At 38.2% G+C, this 20,923-nt stretch overlaps 1 protein-coding gene across 2 annotated transcripts in view; it reads right to left on the minus strand.

Annotated features, from left to right (window-relative positions):
• Positions 1 to 20,923, minus strand: part of MOSPD2 (motile sperm domain containing 2) — an 82,404-nt gene that overhangs the window by 43,137 nt on the left and 18,344 nt on the right. For both annotated transcript variants that reach the window (XM_020877625.2, XM_020877624.2), the window contains exons 3-7: positions 18,008 to 18,163; positions 16,003 to 16,089; positions 13,981 to 14,135; positions 9,667 to 9,727; positions 7,039 to 7,077 (exon numbers count right to left, since the gene is read on the minus strand). In XM_020877625.2, the coding sequence (XP_020733284.2) occupies positions 7,039 to 7,077; positions 9,667 to 9,727; positions 13,981 to 14,135; positions 16,003 to 16,089; positions 18,008 to 18,163 (498 nt within the window). The remainder of the gene's footprint in view (positions 1 to 7,038; positions 7,078 to 9,666; positions 9,728 to 13,980; positions 14,136 to 16,002; positions 16,090 to 18,007; positions 18,164 to 20,923) is intronic.

Genomic DNA, 20,923 nt, shown 5'->3' on the forward strand with positions numbered 1-20,923 from the left:
TCATGGCAAATAGATGGGGAAACAATGGAAACAGTGACAGACTTTATTTTCTTGGGCTCCAAAATCACCTGCAGATGGTGACTGCAGCCATGAAATTAAAAGATGCTTGCTCCTTGGAAGAAAAGCTATAACCAACCTAGACAACATATTAAAAAGCAGAGAGACATTACTTGCCGACAAAGATCTCTAGTCCAAGCTGTGGTTTTTCCAGTAGTCAAGTATGGATGTGAGAATTGGACTATAAAGAAAGCTGAATGCTGAAGAATTGATGCTTTTGAACTGTGGTGTTGGAAAAGACTCTTGAGAGTCCCTTGGACTGCAAGGAGATCAAACCAGTCCATCCTAAAGGAAATCAGTCCTGAATATTCATTGGAAGGACTGATGCTGAAGCTGAAACTCCAATACTTTGGCCACCTGATGCAAAGAACTGACTCACTGGAAAAGACCCTGATGCCAGGAAAGATTGAAGGTGGGAGGAGAAGGGGACAACAGAGGATGAGATGGTGGATGGCATCACTGACTCAATGGACATGAGTTTGAGCAAGCTCCAGGAGTTGGTGATGGACAGGGAAGCCTGGCGTGCTGCAGTCCATGGGGTTGCCAAGAGTCAGACACGACTGAGCAACTGAACTGAACGTTTGTCCATTCATCAACTGATGAACTTTGGATTATTTCCACTTTTCACTACTATGAATAATGCTACTATGAACCATTGTGTAGAACTCTTTGTGTAAACACACGTTTTCAATTCTCTGGGACATATACCTAGGAGAGAAATTGCTAGGTCACATGATAACTCTGTATTTAATTTTTTGAGGAATGGCCAACTGTTTTTCCAGTGGCTGCACTATTTAACATTCTCACCCACAATGTATGAGGGTTCCAAATTCTCTACATCATTATGGACACTTGTTACTTTATTCTGTCTTTTTGATTACAGCCATCCTAGTAGATGTGAAGTAGTATCTCATTTGGTCTTAATTTGCATTTCTTTAATGATGTTGAGCAGCTTTTATAGTTTATCATCCATTTGCATATTTTCTTTGGCAAAATATCTATTAAAATCTTTTGTCCTTTTCAACTGGGCCACTTGTCATTTTATTGTTGCATTATAAAAGTCATTTATATATCCTACTCACAAGTCCCTTTTCTGATGTCTGATTTGTAAATATTTTCTTCCATTCTGAGAATTGTCTTTTTACCTTCTTGATGGTGTCCTTTAAGGTAAAAAAGTTTTCAATATTAACGAAGTACAATATAATCTATTCCTTTGTTGCTTGTGCTTTTTGGGTCATACCTAAGAAACCACTGTCTACTCCAAGGTCACACTGATTTACCCCTATGGTTTTTCTAACAGGTTTATAGTTTTAACTCTGATCCATTTAGAGTTCATTTTTGTAGATGATGGAAGGTAGAGGTCCAACTTCATTCTTTTGAATGCTGATATTCAGTTGTCCCAGTATCATTTGTTTAGAAGGCTAATCTTTCTCCACTTAATTGTCTTGGCACCATTGTCAAGAAATCAATCATAAATGTTAGGATTTGTTTCTGGACTCTCAATTCTATTTTACTGATCTTTATTTCTATTACAGTGTTCACACCACAATGTCTTAATGCTTTATAGTGAATTTTAAAATCAAGAGGTGGACTTTCCTAGTGGTGCAGTGGGTAAGAATCCACCTGCCAATGAAGGGGACATAGGTTCAATTTCTGGCCTGGAAGGATTCCACATGCCACGGAGAAACTGGGCCCGTGTGCTGCAGCTACTGAGCCAGTGCTCTAGAGTTTGTGAGCTGAGACTACTGAGCCTGTGTGCCATGATTACTGAAGGCCGCTTATCTAGAGCCAGTGTTCTGCAACATAAGGGGTCACCACAATGAGAGGCTCACACACTGCAACTGAAGGGTATCCCGCATTCCCCACAACTAGAGAAAAGCCCACACAGCAGTGAAGACCCAGCATAGCCAAAAATAAATAAATAAAATTATTTTAAAAAATCAGTCAAAAATAGTTTAAAAATTAAAAAAATCAAGAGGTGTTGAGTCCCTCAATTTCACTGTTCTTACTCAAGACTATTTTTATTACTCTGGGTCTCTTGCATCTCCATATGATTTAAGGACAAACTTGTCTGAATCTGTTTAAAAAAAAAAAAAAGTGGGGGCAGCAGTTGGAATTTTGACAGAAACTGCATTGAATCTGTAAATCAACTTTGAAGCACTGCCATCTTGGTAATTAATAAGTCTTCTAATCCATGAACAAGACATGAATATTTACCCAGATCTTGAATTCCCTTCAGTGGTGTTTTATAGTTTTCAGTGTATGAGTCTTCAACTTTTTATTATTTTTATTTCTAAGTATTTTATTCTTTGTGATGCTATTACAACTGGAATGATTATATAATATCATTTGGGGTTATTCATTGCTAATGCATAGAGACACAATTGGTTTCATGTGTTGACTTTGCATCAGGTCACCTTGCTGAACTTGTTTACTGGTTCTAACAGGCTTCTGTGTATGTATGGTCTGTATTTCTTAAAATTTTCCATATAGATGTCAGCTGCAAATATGAACAGTATGACTTCTTTTCCAATCTGGATGGTTTTTCTTTTTCTTGCCTAAGTGCCCTGACAATCTAAATGGTAAGAGCTGACAACTTTATCTGGCTCCTGATCTTAGGGGGAAAGTATTCATTCTTTTACTAAGCATGATGTTAACTGGGGGTTTTCAAAGATGAAGTTTTACACAGATGTCCTTTATCAGGGTGAGGAAATTCTCTTCTGTGAAGAATTAACTTTACCCAAAGAAAGGTCTGGCCTTTATCCTCAGTTTTCAGAAGTAATCTTCATGTCTGTTGGAGTGTCTTTGTTTGCCTATATGCTTGAGTCACACTGGAACAGTATGATTTAGTTTGGGGGCTTTGGGTCACACAGTATCCGTAGACCTCTGGAGAGACTGGAGACTGAGATGAACCATGTGATAAACTGGTCAGGCCTAAGTAATGGAGCCCCAATAAAAACTTTGAACATCAGTGTTTGGGTGAGCTTTCCTGGTTGGCAATACTCTACGAGCACTGTCACATACTGATGGTGGGAAAGTAATGCACTTCACATTTGATACTTTCCTGGTTTCTGCCATATGTTTTTCTTCCTTGGCTGATTTTAATCTGAATCCTTTCTCAGCAATAAATCATAGCTGAGTATAATACCTTTCAGTGAATTCTGTGAGTGACCATAGTAAACCTAAGGGTGGCTTTGGAAACCCTGTTACATTACAGTTGGTATCAGAAGTGAGAGTAGTCTTGTGTGAACTACTGTGATCACCACTAACTATTCAGACATTCCAACTCTTTCTGCCTTCTGTTCCTAGTTTCTTGGGTACTTTTATCAGGAGAGTGTAGTGGATTTTCTCAAATTTTTCTTGTGTCTATTAAAATTATCATGTGGTTTTTTTCCCTTTATTAATATGTTGAATACCTGGTTAATTTTCATATGTTGAACCGATTTTGCATTCCTGAAATAAATCCCACTTGATCACAGCATATAATACCATTCACATGCTTGCTAGATTCAGTTTGTTAATACTTTCTTGAGGGTTGGTTCATTTATATTCATAAGGAATATTAGTCTCTAGTTTTCTTTTCCTGTGATGTTTGATATTAGGGATATACTTGCCTCATAAAATGAGTTGGGACATGTTTTATATTTTCTGGAAGAGTTTCAGAAGAGTTGGTATTTTCTTCTTCTATATAGGTCTAGTAGAATTTACTAGTGAAGCAAATACCTTGTTCTAACAACCCAAGAGACAACTCTACACAAGGACATCACCAAATGGTCAATACTGAAATCAGACTGATTTATAGTCTTTGCAGCCAAAGAGGAGAAGCTCTATAGAGTCAACAGAAACAAGACCTGGAACTGACTGTGGCTCAGATCATGAGCTCCTTATTGCAAAATTCAGGCTTAAATTGAAGAAAGTAGGGAAAACCACTAGGCCATTCAGGTATGACCTAAATCAAATTCCTTATGATTATACAGTGGAGGTGATGAATAGATTCAAGGGATTAGATCTGGTAGACAGAGTGCCTGAAGAACTATGGATGGAGGTTTGTAACACTGTACAGGAGGCAGTGACCAAAACCATCCCCAAGAAAAAGAAATGCAAGAAGGCAAAGTGGTTATCTGAGGAGGCTTTACAAATAGCTGAGGAAAGAAGAGAAGTGAAAGGCAAGGGAGAAAGGGAAAGATATACCCAACTGAATGCAGAGTTCCAGAGAATAGCAAGGAGAGATAAGAAGGCCTTCTTAAATGAACAATGCAAAGAAACAGAGGAAAACAATCAAATGGGAAAGACTAGAGATTTCTTCAAGAAAACTGGAGATATTAAGGGAACATTTCACACAAGGATGAGCATGATAAAGGACAGAAACAGTAAGGACCTAATAGAAGCAGAAGAGATTAAGAAGAGGTGGCAAGAATACACAGAAGAACTGTACAAAAAAGGTCTTAATGACCCAGATAACCATGATGGTGTGGTCACTCACCTAGAGTCAGACATCCTATAGTGTGAAGTAGGCCTCAGGAAGCACTACAAAAGAATAAAGCTAGTGGCTTTACAGTGGATTTACAGCTTAGCTATCCAAAATAGTAAAAGATGATGCTGTTAAAGTGCTGCACTCAATATCTCAAAATCAGAAAAACACTGGTGGCCATAGGACTGGAAAAGGTCAGTTTTCATTCCAATCTCAAAGAAAGGCAATGCCAAAGAATGTTCAAACTACCATACAACTGTGCTCATTTCACATGCTAGTAAGGTTATGCTCAAAATCCTTCAAGCTAGGCTTCAGCAGTATGTGAACCTAGAACTTCCAGATGCACAAGCTGGGTTTAGAAAAGGCAAAGGGAACCAGAGATCAAATTGCCAACATCCACTGGATCATAGAAAAAGCAAGGAATTCCAAAAAACATCTACTTCTGCTTCACTGACTACACTAAAGCTTTTGTGTGGATCAAATCAAATTATGGTAAATTCTTAGAGATGAGAATACCAGATCACCTCATCTGCCTCCTGAGAAACCTGTAAGTGGGTTAAGAAGTAATAATTAGAATCGGACATGAAAACAACAGACTGCTTTAAATTGGAAAAGGGGTATAACAAGAATGTATATTGTTACCCTACTTATTTAACTTATATGCAGAGTACATCATGCGAAATGCTGGGCTGGATGAATCACAAGTTGGAATCAAGATTACTGGGAGAAATATCAACAACCTCAGATATGGGATGATACCACCCTAATGGCAGAAAGCAAAGAGGAACTAAAGAGCCTCTTGATGAGGGTGAAAGAAGAGAGTGAAAAAGCTGGCTTAAAACTCAACATTCAAATGGTTATATTTGACTAATTTAAAATTAAATACTCTGCCAAATAAAAGACTTATTTTTAAGTACACAAACAAAAACACTCAACATTTAAAAAGCTAAGACCATGGAATCTGTCCCATCACTTCATGGCAAAGAGGAGAGAAAAGTGGAAGCAATGACAGATTTTATTTTCTTGGGCTCCAAAATTACTGTGGATGGTGACTGCAGCCATGAAATTAAAAGACACTTGCTCCTTGGAAAGAAAGCTATGACAAACCTAGACAGCATATTAAAAAGGAGAGACATCACTTTGCCAACAAAGGTCCACAGAGTCAAAGATATGATTTTTCCAGTAGTCATGTATGGATGTGAGAGTTGGACCATAAAGAAGGCTGAGCGCTGAAGAATTGATGCTTTTGAATTGTGGTGCTGGAGAAGACTCTTGAGAGTCCCTTGGACAGCAAGGAGATCAAACCAGTCAATCCTAAAGGAAATCAACCCTGAATATTCATTGGAAGGACTGATGCTGAAACTGAAGCTCCAATATTTTGGCCATCTGATGGGAAAAGTCAACTCACTGGAAAAGACCTCAATGGTGGGAAAGATTGAGGGCAAGAGAAAGGGGTGACAGAGGATGAGATGGTTGGATGGCATCACCAACTCAATGGACATGAGTTTGAGAAAACTCTGGGAGATAGTGAAGGACAGGGAAGGCTGGCATGCTGCAGTCCATGGGGTCACAAAGAGTTGGACACGATTTAGCGACTGAAGAACAACTAGGGAAGCCATTTTGGGTCTTGGCTATTTTTTATGATTTTTTAAAATTAATAATTCAAGTTCTTTTGTTATACTTATTCAGAATCTTGAGTCCATTTTCATAGTTTGTGTCTTTCTAGGAATTTGTCCATTTCATCAAGGTTGTCTAATTTCTTGGCATGCAATTATTCACAATATTCCCTTACAATCCTTTACATTTCTCTAAGGTCTACAGTGATGTCTCTTCTTTTATTCCTGACTTTAATAATTTGAGCGGTCTTTTTTTCATTCATCAGTTTAACCAAAGTTTTGTTAATTTTGTTGAACTTTGCAAAGAACCACGTTTTGATTTCATTGCTTTTCTGTACTTCTTTCTATGTAACAACTGACTTTGGCAAACACGAATGAAAACGCACATTCTAAAAATAACATTAAATTTACAACCACACTGAAACTGGTAAAGAAAGTTTTTCAATGGTTTAAACTTTTTTTTTGTCAAAGAACATATCATGACTGTCATAAGGATCATGTGACAATAGAGATTTGAGTAAGTATTAGATTCATCCCATCTTCTTGCTCAACTCTTGAAGCCCAGGAGAAAACCTAGCTAAGGCCTGCATTCTGTGATACACCTCATCTGAAGGTGACAAACTGAGGCATCGGCTCCAGTTTTACCTGAACGGTTCAATATTTAAAAGCTGTCTTTAGGCATGACTAAAAGGTGTCCCCAGAGTCTGTGAACAGAATGTTAGCCCAGTTTGCCTAGGAACAGCCTTTGACTATTCCAGCTCCAGCCTGTTAAAAGTACACACCAAGCACAATACAAACATTTTTTTAAAAAACAAGTATAGAAATATTGCTAAACTGGGAAGCAAAAAAGGAATTGGACATTTTGTATTATGAAAGTATAAGTAATATACTCACCGTTCATTATCCAAGGCATATCGAAGATCACAATTTTTGCTGAAAGATGGGGGGAAAAAATTCATTGACTGTAACTCAGTGCTGCAATAGTAGTATCACTCACACCTGATCAAGAAAAAACTAGTAACATAAATGTAACTAAAAGCTGAGATATATGACTCAGGTTTAATCCCGTGAAGTATGAGTAGTGCTAAAAGTAAACTAACTTCTCACAATGGTGAGGGGTTCACCCAGGCGGATGGCTTATGTGTAATGAAAAATGCACTATCACTGCCCACTGGCAAATACCCTGTTCCTTTATTCATTTATAGCTTTTGTTTTTTGCAGGAAAGTACAAAAAATAGTTAAGTGGGTAAGTGGAGACTATGGATGTGGCATGTGGTATTAGTGCTAAAGTCCACTGACCTTTAAAATGATTTCAATGTCTAATTTATAGTTTCAATTATAATTTTATAGAGATTATATTGTTAAACCCACTCTTGACAGTTGTCCTCATTTTTAGTAAGTCATGTTTTAAGAAACAAAACTTGTTTCAACTTTTCTTAATATTATCAGCCCTAGGAAGCCAATAATTCCAAAGTATACAGAAATATTAGTTGTATACTTAGACGAAGATATTAAACAGCTCTATTAACAATTGTGACAAAGAATCAGAACTCACAAAATGGACTTTTGATATAAAATTCATTCTATTTCAGATAAAAGACAATTTCATTCTTCTCTGAAAAGGGAACCTCCTAGAATAATTAATGTAGGACAAGTAAAGTACATGTAGGGCAGAAGGTACATGGAAACAGGTACCCTGGTACTTGATACCTCAGTCTTCATCTGATATGCCTCAAAAGATCTGGATTCAATAGTTTAAGAAATAATAGTTACATTTCATGACAAATTTTAAAGCCTGGGTGTTCACTGGAAGGAATGATGCTGAAGCTGAAACTCCAATACCCTGGCCACCTCATGTGAAGAGTTGACTCACTGGAAAAGACCCTGATGCTGGGAGGGATTGTGGGCAGGAGAAGGGGACGAGAGAGAATGGGATGGCTGAATGGCATCACTTACTCGATGGACATGAGTTTGAGTAAACTCCAGGAGGTGGTGATGGACAGGGAGGCCTGGAGTGCTGCGATTCATGGGGTTGCAAAGAGTCGGACACGACTGAGGGACTGAACTGAACTGAATCTAAGATTCGATAAAATTCAATGTCTGCAAAGCATTATGCAGCTAGAATATATACATTATATAGTTATTTGGAATGATAGTGTTCAATTCATCTTCATATAGACCCATGAATTTATTAACAGTTTCCTCAAAAGAATCTTAGATGTATTTTATAAAGTAGTAATAATATTTGTGCTCTTCAAAATGGCTCTTCACAAACTGCTTTGGATATTTCAATAAACGAGTAGAGATTTTTCTTTCATCTTGTACATAAAAGAAAGAAAACCTAATAGTATGGGGTAGTGTTTCCCAACTGACCAATGACTGGCACCACTCAGCAGGTCTTAATGAATCAGGGTACATGCCAGATCCAGGAAGAATTCAGAAGGAACATGAATAGGTTCCCCAAACCAAACATTCCTTTTACCTAAAAATGTTCATGAATGCTCTCTCTGAAAACATGAGAGCACAGGGCTACGAGTGGCACGGATCCTTGATATCCATCATGCTTTCTGTCTGCTCTTCACTTCACATTAACACTAATGTGAAAGCATGTCAGCAATAACCACCACAGTACTGTAAAGTTATTAGCCTCCAATTAAAATAAATAATTTAATTTAAAAAACCCACCAAAAAAAAAAAAAAGCTTGACCTAAAAAAAATATATAATGACTTAGGGATTTCATGCTTTAGTGTCACCTGAGTTACAAGTCCCAAAAGATCCCAACTGTAGAATTTGCCAGGGGTGTATCCAACCAGACCTCAGTTTTTTTCTGATATCCCTGTTGCATCTCTCCTGTCTCTTTACTTTCATCCTACAGGGGTTAAAAGTTTTTAACTATCTATGGAGGATGGCATCTTGAGTCTTCAGGGGGAAACCATCATATAAATCTAATCAATCAAACATGAATATATAACATGTAGGAGTGCCTCATTTAGGTAATTAACAGAAGACTCACAATTAAAAAACAAAATCTAAATGCCAACTAGTCAAATGTTTTCTTAGTTACAATTTAAAAATATCAAATTGATAGAAACAGTGCATTTTATGTTTGAGTATTGCACACAGTATACTTATCATTACTGCTCATCTGTTTCTTGCAATGTAAGAAGCTACAAATAATACTTAAAATTAATTTCTCAGTTGAAAATATTAGTAAAAATGGTACAATCTTAGAAATATACATATGTTTTTATGTCTCTACATGTGTGTGCATGTGCGTGTTACAGGATGACAAATACACAGATTATAACTTATACTCTTAAAACTATAAAGGACAGTGATTATTTATTTATGAAAATTTTCTCCTGGACCTACTAGGATATGCACTTAAAATTCTATTAACACATTTAAAGCTCTTCACCAAAAAGTAATGTCTCAGGTTTTAAAGGCTATAATAATATAAAGCTCACAACTGTCGTTGTCTATGGTTTCACTATATTTTTATAAACAAGAAAGTTACTTACAGAGGTATTTAGGGTAATAAACCTTAAAGCAGTTGATGATAAAGCGTACAAAGTCCATGTCCTAAAATAAAGAATATACATTTAAATTTACATAATATCCACATTAGAAAATTTTAAATTGCGTATTTCTAAGGGTGATCAATTAAATAAAAATGAGGTAATTATTAAATTCTTTAAAAAAAGCTCATAAAATAAGTATCTATATTCCCAGAATTTGGTTTTAAGTCATTAAGATACTTAAAATAAAAAAAAAAAAAAGATACTTAAAATAATCAATCTTAAAACTGAATTAAATATATGGCTGAGTCCCTTTGCTGTTCACCTGAAACTATCACAACATTGTTAATCAGCTATACCCCAATACAAAATAAAAAGTTAAAAAAAATAGAGTTAAAGAAATTAAATGCTTACACATCATTCATCTTACTTCAAACTAGTTAGATACTTCAGGCTGCTAAGGTAATGTGGCATTATAAAATGGATTTAAAAAGGAACTCTCATAGAAAAGTTCTAAAAATCTGTTGAACAATTAAAGAATTATTTACAACATCACTCGTTATCAGAGAAATGCAAATCAAAACCACAATGAGGTACCATTACACGCCAGTCAGGATGGCTGCTATCCAAAAGTCTACAAGCAATAAATGCTGGAGAGGGTGTGGAGAAAAGGGAACCCTCTTACACTGTTGGTGGGAATGCAAACTAGTACAGCCGCTATGGAGAACAGGTGTGGAGATTCCTTAAAAAACTGGAAATAGAACTGCCATATGACCCAGCAATCCCACTTCTGGGCATACACACCGAGGAAACCAGATCTGAAAGAGACACGTGCACCCCAATGTTCATCGCAGCACTGTTTATAATAGCCAGGACATGGAAGCAACCTAGATGCCCATTAGCAGACGAATGGATAAGGAAGCTGTGGTACATATACACCATGGAATATTACTCAGCCATTAAAAAGAATTCATTTGAATCAATTCTAATGAGATGGATGAAACTGGAGCCCATCATACAGAGTGAAGTAAGCCAGAAAGATAAAGACCATTACAGTATACTAACGCATATATATGGAATTTAGAAAGATGGTAACCATAACCCTATATGCAAAAGAGAAAAAGAGACACAGATGTACAGAACAGACTTTGGGACTCTGTGGGAGAAGGCGAGGGTGGGATGTTTCAAGAGAATAGCATCGAAACATGTATATTATCTAGGGTGAAACAGATCACCAGCCCAGGTTGGGTGCATGAGACAAGTGCTTGGGCCTGGTGCACTGGGAAGACCCAGAGGGATGGGGTGGGGAGGGAGGTGGGAGGGGGGATCGGGATGGGGAATACATGTAAATCCATGGCTGATTCATGTCAATGTATGGCAAAAACCACTACAATATTGTAAAGTAATTAGCCTCCAACTAATAAAAATAAATGGAAAAAAATAAATTAAAAAAAACAAAACTAAAAAAAAAAAAGAATTATTTAGAACAAATATACAGACTACAGCCTGACTATTGGGAATGGCAATATATATGTATATAAATTCTGATATGTCTCTTTTTTAAACCTAATTTCTATACCTCATAATAGTCAGTAAGATATATTTTATTAATCTTTTACACAGCAGTTAATCTGATCATACCAGCTCAATGGATCGACTTCTACCTTTATTCCTCTTATGTAGGAATCAAGAATAAGAATTTTGTTAGTGTATGTTTAAATACTGTTCATTGACTTCAATTTCTGGGAGATATAGCTGACTGTTGGTTCTACTGCACCAAACACAGCAACATGAAATTAGATTATCAAGGATACTATTTACATGGATCATTTCATTTTGTATGTTTCCACTGGCCATGGGATGACTTACTAATGACTTGTAAGGACTGTAGGATGAAAAATACAACCATGTAAACTTAAAGGCATCAATTACTAAAAGGTGAGCTGTCCCGGAGATCTGAGTCTATAAAATTATTCCTAGCATGCAAGTTATAGCATCTTTTAACTCCAATAAACTGAAAATAAGCATCCTTAAGTATCCTAAGTATTTACTATGGAATAAACCCTAGCATATAATACTACTTTTATAACTAGTCATTATATCTACTGTACACAGCGTTTAATAATCTGTAGTAAAGTAAGAGTCAAAGAGAATAACTCAAAATTTATATATTTAACTATCTAGTACATGATCTGTGGCCCCCAGACTTTGCCTAAAAAGTTCTTGTCCAATATTCTTGTTTTCACCATTTATTTAACTGAATCACCTGGCTTATAAAATCCCAAATTACTGCTAATTCAAGTCGATTTAATAGGATGCCACTGGTGTATGTATATTGGTAGGTACTACATAAAGAAGTTCCATGAAACCCATTGCTCTGCAATCTGTGAGGATATTTTCAAGGATGCTAGTCATTATCCTGTAAAACGTCTTCCCTCTGAAGACCCATGAAAGACTTTTCTTCTAGTTCAAGTATCAGGAATGGATGAACTTCTCTTAAGACACAGGTTTTAAAGTATGTCCACTGAATAATTTTAAATGTTTCCATTTCTTTCAGGCAAGCTTAAAGCCAAATTAGTGGCCTAACTCTAATAAATAATTGTAAAAATTTTTGACTTACAATTCTGTATACATCTTTATAGGCCAGCTTAAATCTTTTGTGAATTGTGAGGATTATATATAATTTTATATATATATAAACATTACTATGTATAAACATAGAAATATATAAACATTATATAAACATAATTCAGTAAGATTCTAGTACTTGGAAATATTAATGATTTACATATTAAGTAATGCAAATAAATCTTATTTATAAATTAAAGTTAATGAAATAAAGTATAGGTAGTTTGAAAAATTATCAGACAGCTCAACTCTCTGCCCCTGTATTTGTTAATAAAAAACATTAACTTTTTTTATGATTCTGGGTTAATTAAAATACTAATTATTAGAATACTATCATACATAAAGGATAACAGAATCATAATTTATTTTCATGGAATATCTATTTATCTAGGCATTTTGGTTTAGATTTGAGATATAAAATGATTTACTCTGTAATCTAGAACTCACTGACATGGAAACTAGATTGAAAAATGAATCAAGGCCAAATGACTCAGAGATACAGAAAGATGAAAAAAATGTGGGCTTACTGCCTAAAAATACTTTAGGTTTTTTTTTTAAATGTCTAAAGTTTCCCTTTTTGGGGTGAGATATCACTATGATATAATTTTTTCACCTTTTTCATATAAAAAAAAAAGCTATTTTCCAGTATTACTGCAAATTCTTTATAAACAGCATTGTACATAGCTACACATACGCCATCAGTTAGATATACCATGATTCACCACTTCACTGTGTTGACATTTACATTTTTTCTAATTTTTCACCATTTTAAATGACACTCTGAAAAAAAAAATTCTGATGTACAAAGGTTTATTTTTTGTACCAAGGTTTATTTCTTTAGAATAGATTTCCAGAAGTTAATTACCAGGCAAAGAGTATGAATACGAACACTTGAAAGATATTAACATACTTTGCCAACTGGATTTTCAAAAAGATTTCAACACTGATGCAGGCGGGTCCCCAAACGCCACTTCACTGCCACCAGCATTAGCCCAGGTTTGAGGGTTAGAGACAACAGCTCTAATAAACAGACAACAAATCCCCATCACTGCTGAAGGGTTTGCAGTCAGCACTAAGGGCTCAAATGAAAGACTGGTAAGTTTTATTTATTTTTTAAGATTGGCAAGAATCACCTGAAGGAAACTGGGTTTGAAAACTAACCAAATCAAACAGAAAGCGAATTTAAAGGAGCAAACAAGAAACCAACAAAATCACAAAGTGCTGGATATGCAAAAACGCAAGTGAACATCCTGCCACTGCAAAATCACGGCAGGCAGGTAATGGTATGCTGGAGAGCCTCCACTACCGTGCTTCTCATTTTCGGAGTGCATTCCTCTGTGCCAGGCACAGGGGAGGTGCTATAGAGGATGTTGGCTCTGATAGAAAAGTTCACTGTTACCACATCTACTCATTACCCTGCCAGCCTTGACATCCAATATCCTGCATATCGGGCAAGGAACATTTCTAGGAAATAGACAGTTTCAATGCCAAATAGGTTTAGTTTTTTTGCAAATCCTATTCCATGTTTGACTTCAATCACAATTCTGGGCAGGGGGAATAAAGTCCAAACATGACTTGATTAGCTCAATTTTATAGGATTCTTTGGTTGAGTGGCCGGTGATGGGAAGGACAGGAGAGGAGGACGACACCATGATAAACAATGATTCAGAATTAATGAAAAATGCTTACTATGCTATTCAGTCCAGTCTCTGACAGGTCAAACATCACTGTAACAGGCTTCCCATTTTCTCTCTTAGCATACCGTTCCAACCAGAATGCAATAAGCTTCTTTTTGTCCAACATGGTCTTATGGTCTTTTATATGGTACTTCACCCTGATCCAGACTTTGAGCAGAACATAAGATAAAAAGAAGAAAAAATATTTAGAGCATTTTAATACTATTTTATGCATATATCATTCCTTTCCCTTGACATTGTTAAATTTATATTTCATTTTGTTTCTCAGATTAAAAACATCTCTTCCTTCTTTTAAATGAGAAACAGTGTATACTTGTTTCTCTTACTCTTAAAGAGTCACAGAAAGGCATTTCCGCCCCCTTAGAAAAACATGTATATTATCTAGGGTGAAACAGATCACCAGCCCAGGTTGGGTGCATGAGACAAGTGCTCGGGCCTGGTGCACTGGAGGGTGCACCCAGAGGGATCGGGTGGAGAGGGAGGTGGGAGGGGGGACCGGGATGGGGAATACATGTAAATCCATGGCTAATTCATTTCAATGTATGACAAAAACCACTGCAATGATGTAAAGTAATTAGCCTCCAACTAATAAAAATAAATGGAAAAAAAAAAAGGAAAATACACTTTCCTCCTTGGTAAGCAAGGGAAGAAAGACAATACAGGTGAACAAGTAATATTTGCAAGTACTCTGCCCTGTGCTTAACAATAAAGAAAGCACTAGAGAAACATGCTATCCAGAGGAAAAGCCCAGACAGAGGCACAATGGTGGCAAAAGCGGGTGTCGTGCGTGGGGTCAGAGCATGGCGCGTGTTGAGAGTGGTGGCAGCTAGGACAAAGTGTGACGAGCAGTGGGAGGAGTAGCTGAACAGAGGCAGAGCTGGGCTCAAAGGGCTCTGCGTTAAGTGCTAAGGCGTTTTGACTTTCCTATTTCAAACATCTCTAGGCAGCAGCACAGAGGGGAGGCAGCCCCAGGCAGAGAGGGAGGCCCAGCAGGCTGCATCCTGGGCTGGGGAGGGGCTGGGACTGAAGTGAGGAAGTGCTGCTGAAATCAGAGAAGGGGCTCAAGTGAAGCTCTGTCCAGGGAAGAGCCGATGGCTTGTGGACCTGAGCTGGGCAGCACAGGGAAGGCGGTGGCGGGACGTGTGTGGCGCACTGGGTGTTGCGTTGAAGGCGCCCACCGCCGAGCCGGTGCGCAGCTGGCCATGTATGTGCATGTGGCCTGGGGGCCAGCCTGGGGTCACTGCGGTGTGGTGGACGGGGGCTGAAGGAGCCCGGGTACTTGACATCATCCAAGGAGGCAGCATCAGCTGGAAAGGAAAAGAGGCCAGGAAAGGAACAAAGCCTGGGAAACACATGTGAGGCACCAAGTGGAAGAAGAGAAACGGGAAAGGAAGCCTGAGCAGGAGGAGCCAGCACGGGGAGGAAAACGCTCCGAGAGGCCGCAGACCGGGCGTGCGAGGCGGGCACGGAGCGTGCAGCACCCTGCTTCGGCAGGCTGACGGCCCAGGATGGGGGCTCCGCCGTGGCCACCGAGGCCCAGCCATGGTGCCAACCGAGCTGCGTTTTGGGCAAAGGGAAGAGAGGACTGACGAGGGAGACCGGCAGGCTGCCGGTCGCCTCACTCAACACACTGATTTAGGAAGAAGCAAGGGGAGAAGACTGTGGGAAACTCGAGAAGAAAAAAGTCCATTTAGCCATCCTCAGTGACTGTCAAAAACATTCTCCATCAGGATACCGGGTTGAATTTTCATATCAGTAAATTAGAAAGAAGAAAATGACTTTGAGTTACAATTTCAGCTGTGTGATGGGATGCGGCATTTGGGCCTTTACAGCCTGCTTTATTATAATGCAAATGGCACATTCAACTACTTGGTCCACCTGGCCCTAACCACTCCCACTGTAGGAAACCTGACATATGGTTCATACACAGAAGGTTATGCCTATAATCAATTCACTTGAGATGGATGATGTCTCAAAATCCTGAAAAGCCAGTACATATATTAAATATACTCACACAACTTGTTGCCTTCTTTGTCATAACCGTGGAGATAAATGCCACCAATTTCCAATAGCCACCTGGGAATGGAGGCTTCCGTCAGGTCTAAAAGGTGACAAACTTTAATGAGTAATTCTAACTCAGAGGTCTTTTAAAGAGAATACTTACAAAGTAAAGGTTACTATTACATAGTGGTTCTGGTACAGAAAAAGATAAGGCTATTTTTTTAAAAAGATACAGCTTTTGCAAACATCCGGAAAGTACCTCTGATGATAAAAAGAATAGTGTTTCTTAATAAGTAGGAAGAAACTACATAAAGACAGAGATGAGAAAAATGGAAAAAATCCATTTCCTTTTACATGTCAGCCATTATGATATGGACACATTTTCATGTTCTGATTTTATTCCTCATAATGACTTGCAAACAAATATCACTATTGGACAATTTCGGAAGAACATGGCAGTAAATATCCACATCATAGTCTTGGAGGTGATGTAAGAAATCACTATGGTTTCTCTAGTAAAATGTTTTTCTACAAAGTCTATTTTTCTACAAAGTCTGATAACCAGCAGAGTCTAACACATTTATAATCTTGGCACAGGTGGGAAATACTTCAAGAAAAATGCTAGATCCTTTAGCAGGAGGCCTCCTCTCTAGCAAGGTCAAGAACCAACACAGCAAGGCAGCAAATGCCAAGGCTTTTGTGTCATTCATCAGTACACTTCCCTAAGAACTCTCAAAGATGTCTTTATCTTTCCCCACCCCTCTTTCATCATATCTCTGCCACTGGCCACTAGAAACTAGCAATTCTATGTAAGAGAAAACTATTGCTGAGTTTAGGTTTATCCTGTACTTAAACGATTTAGGAATATCAGGTTTATATTTCTTGCTTGATTAATAAATGCTCACTGTTCAAATTACCTACAGTTTTTATATTTCCAATCAAGTGATTTTTTAAATACCCTCCTTCTGATAGATTCCTTCTCCAAATATGATGACTGGAAAGAGTATCTGCTCTGGATTTATTTGTTGACTATTTTGTATTAAATCTCCAGACTCGGTCACTCCAGAGTTTATAATCCTTATAGTCAGGAAACCCTTCTTTAAACCTCATTAAAACCAGTAGTTTCAATGACTCATTTGAAAAGACCCTGATGCTGGGAAAGATTGAAGGCAGGAGGAGAAGGGGACAACAGAGGATGAGATGGTTGGATGGCATCACCAACTCGATGGACATGAGTTTGAGTAAGCTCCAGGAGTTGGTGATGGACAGGGAGGCCTGGTGTGCTGCAGTCCATGGGGTTGCAAAGAGTTGGACACGACTGAGCAACTGAACTGAAACCAGTAGTTATGCCTGTTTCTTCCTGTTAAATTTTTTAGGAGGAGAGAGATAATGGGTAACTTTTCCTGAAAAGAGATCTTCACTTACTTAAAGACTACTACATAATCCCCTCTAAGATCTAAAACTCTTTTTTTTTTGGGGGGGGGCACAATTTCAATCTAGAATTGGACCTTGAAATCAAGATGTTAAGAGGAGGCAGCTACAGGCATCCTTGGGGATAAGCTTGCATTTGGGGGATTCCCATTCGTCTAGTAATTCCACATGGAGCACCTATTAGCACAAGCAACCCTGGGAATAGAGGCAGACACCAGGCAACAACTGAGAAAAACAGGCAAATAGTATCTCTCTCCAGGCCTGGTGGTGAAGATGCTGAGCTGCTAGTTTAATTAAGGTTCTAAACCAAAAAGCTACAGAATAGGAGGCTGTGCTGTTAGTGAAGAACTTGAGTGTGATTCGGCTCCTTGGCAATCTGATTTCCTTGTGAATAATCCTACATTTAAGACTTATTTATAAGATGCTTCTCTCAAAGCATTACTGGGTCTTTATAAAACCTTGTACCCTGATATTTATGGTGACTGCCAAGAATATTTCCAAATATGCTATTTGATAAATGTAAAAATAGTAACATTTATTCAGGGAAGGGATACAGTACACAGTCAAGGTTAAATTGAACAGCTTACCATTGACAGCCATTTCTTTCCTCCACTGAAAACTCTCATCAAGCATCTTCAGTGTTTCATCTACGACATTATGCCTCCAAGTCAAGTAACTTTCAACCCAGTTATCATCTTGCTGTAGTCTTTCAACATCACGTGAATCATACTTATCTGACTTATCTAGGGGAAAAACAGTAATAAATATCCATGTCAGATAAATTCTGCAGTGAATGATAACCAATACTAATACCAAAGGAGAAGAAAGACCCGAAGGATAAAGCTAAGCTATTTGAAGATAGACACAGGGATGCAGTTCAGATGAAAATGCAATTTAAAGGATTGATGGAATTTCTAAGTGTGACTAAAATAAAGTTACCTAAAAATTGCAGCTTTATTTCAAGACAAGCCACCACAGGTGTAAAAAAAAAAAAAAGAACATAGTAAAATATTTTGCATAACCCTCTCTAAAACCATAAATGAAGATCTGGGAAGAGCAATTACATTATCAGAACTTGAAGTCCTCACACTAGTCAATGAAAAATGAACTTTTGTGTAAAGAAATAACTAAGTTGTACTTAAAAAGACATGTATTTGACATATGTCTTTTTTGAAAAGGAACTAAATCCAAAATGGAAATGATATATGTAGCAGTCAACATTTCCCATAGTTCACTGGAATGTGTGTGCGTGTTGCGTTAGTTGCTCAGTCATATCCGACTCTTTGCAACCCTCTGGACTGTAGCCTGCCAGGCTACATTCATGGACAGAGGTCCATGGAATTCTCCAGGCAAGAATACTGGAGTGGGTTGCCATTTCCTTCTCCAGGGATCTTCCCAACCCAGGGATTGAACCCAGGTCTCCCACATTGCAGGCAGATTCTTTACCACCTGAGCCACCAGGGAAGCCCTAGTTGCTGCTGCTGCTGCTGCTGCTGCTAAGTCGCTTCAGTCGTGTCCGACTCTGTGCGACCCCATAGACGGCAGCCCACCAGGCTCCCCCGTCCCTGGGATTCTCCAGGCAAGAACACTGGAGTGGGCTGCCATTTCCTTCTCCAATGCATGAAAGTGAAAAGTGAAAGTGAAGTCGCTCAGTCATGTCTGACTCTTCGTGACCCCGTGGACTGCAGCCTACCAGGCTCCTCCATCCATGGGATTTTCCAGGCAAGAGTACTGGAGTGGGGTGCCATTGCCTTCTCTGCATCAACCTCTACATACCTCTATATCCTCCTTCCACGCCCCACTCTGTTCTCCTGTAACTGAAGTTTCCTTGTCTCCTTACAACCACCTCTGCACATCCAAATTCTACCATTCTCTAAGACTCGTTTCAAATGCTTCCTCTCCCATAAAATTTTCCCTAGGCCCAGAAGTAATTCCTTCCCTGTGAATAGCTAGTGGACCTAAACTATGCCTTTCTTAAGGCACTTAGCGCATTTCCCCTTGAATCCGAGTTACTGGCATTTATGCCATATCTTCCTGTACAGAAATCTTAACAGCACAGTCTATACATCCTAAGACGCCCCCAGAGCGGATTACAGCAGAGCCAATGAAAAGACTTTTAGGAAATATTTGTGGACGGAATCTTTTCCTTTCCTATTTTTACTTTCTTGGGCAATGGTACCCTCCCAGGGCCCCAAGGAAAATATTTCAGAAAATCGCCTTCATCTCCATTTATTTTTTTGCCCCTAGTTAGTTACCAAATTGTATAGATTCTATCTCCTCTCCATTTGTTCTGACTTATTTCAGGCCCTCATGGATAACAGATGAAAGGGCAGGGGAATATAAAGTGCACTCATGGAATTATCTTCTTTGAGACCCAATTTCCATATCTTTAAATTGCATTAGATACTCACAGAGTTGTGTGAGGACCAGATGAAAATGTATATATATAAAAGTAGTTGAAAGTTTAAAGAACTATAAAATATAAGATGAGGCCATAAGTCATGTATTGTAGAGTGTTAGCTTGGATGTGGCTTTCAATATCTGGTCTCTACTTTTCTAACGTATACTCTGCTGTAGGTAAACCATGGAAAATGGTATTTTAGCTCTGCTATTCAAACATTCATCAATATTCAAAGCAAAAAGGCCCCTGGGAACACCTGCCCCTCCAGAAGGACCATCCAGTTTGGCCACTGGACAACTTTCTCCAATGGACCAATATGGTGTTTTCCTTGAAATTACTGTTTGCCTTCAAGAAAATGTCTCCCAAAAACCCAAGTCTGAATAACCACAGTTTACTTAACAGTTGTTCTTTCAAATAAAAAGGGTGGTCCATGAAAAATATGACTAATTTAGTTGGCAATTCAAATGCACAAAAGTATTTTATGCATACTTCTCGATTTTGTTATCCAGGACACTTAAAGAACATGCACTCAAGGGTCAAGATTTAATAAAACTTACTGCTTCATTAGGGGCTTTTTAAAATAACATTGAAAAAAAAATAACATTGACTTAAAAAAAAGTTTTAACTGAGAGTGCTGACAATGAAGACTATATTGGCCGTTCACCTTGATTCAGGCTGAGGAGGCGACAGCTTTGCGTACCAATGCTTCCGTGTAATCAAAGCAAATGAAAAGTGCAGAAAGCTTCTTAGCATCACTGTGAAAACAGCTCTGACCTCATGGGTTCCTGAAGAGCCCTTGGCACCTCCAAGGATGCAGGGACTAAACTCTGAGAACCCCAGGACAACATGTGGTTTAAGTGGTGAAGACTCAGAAAATTATTTGCCATAAGCAGAAGAATCAAACATATTTGCTGTTATTATCATTATTCCTACCCCTGTTGGTATTACCACTACAGTGTCCCTTACCAAGAAATGTAAAGCTTACTGCTCCTGGAGAGCTTTTAGGAATGAAGATTTTTGCAATCAGAAATCTCCATTTAGATGAAAATGATTGTTATTAATAAAACATGTACTTAAACACATGAGATGCCTGTTGCTAGAC

This window comes from Odocoileus virginianus, unplaced genomic scaffold (assembly GCF_023699985.2).
Source record: "Odocoileus virginianus isolate 20LAN1187 ecotype Illinois unplaced genomic scaffold, Ovbor_1.2 Unplaced_Scaffold_6, whole genome shotgun sequence".
Classification (NCBI taxonomy): Eukaryota; Metazoa; Chordata; class Mammalia; order Artiodactyla; family Cervidae; genus Odocoileus; species Odocoileus virginianus.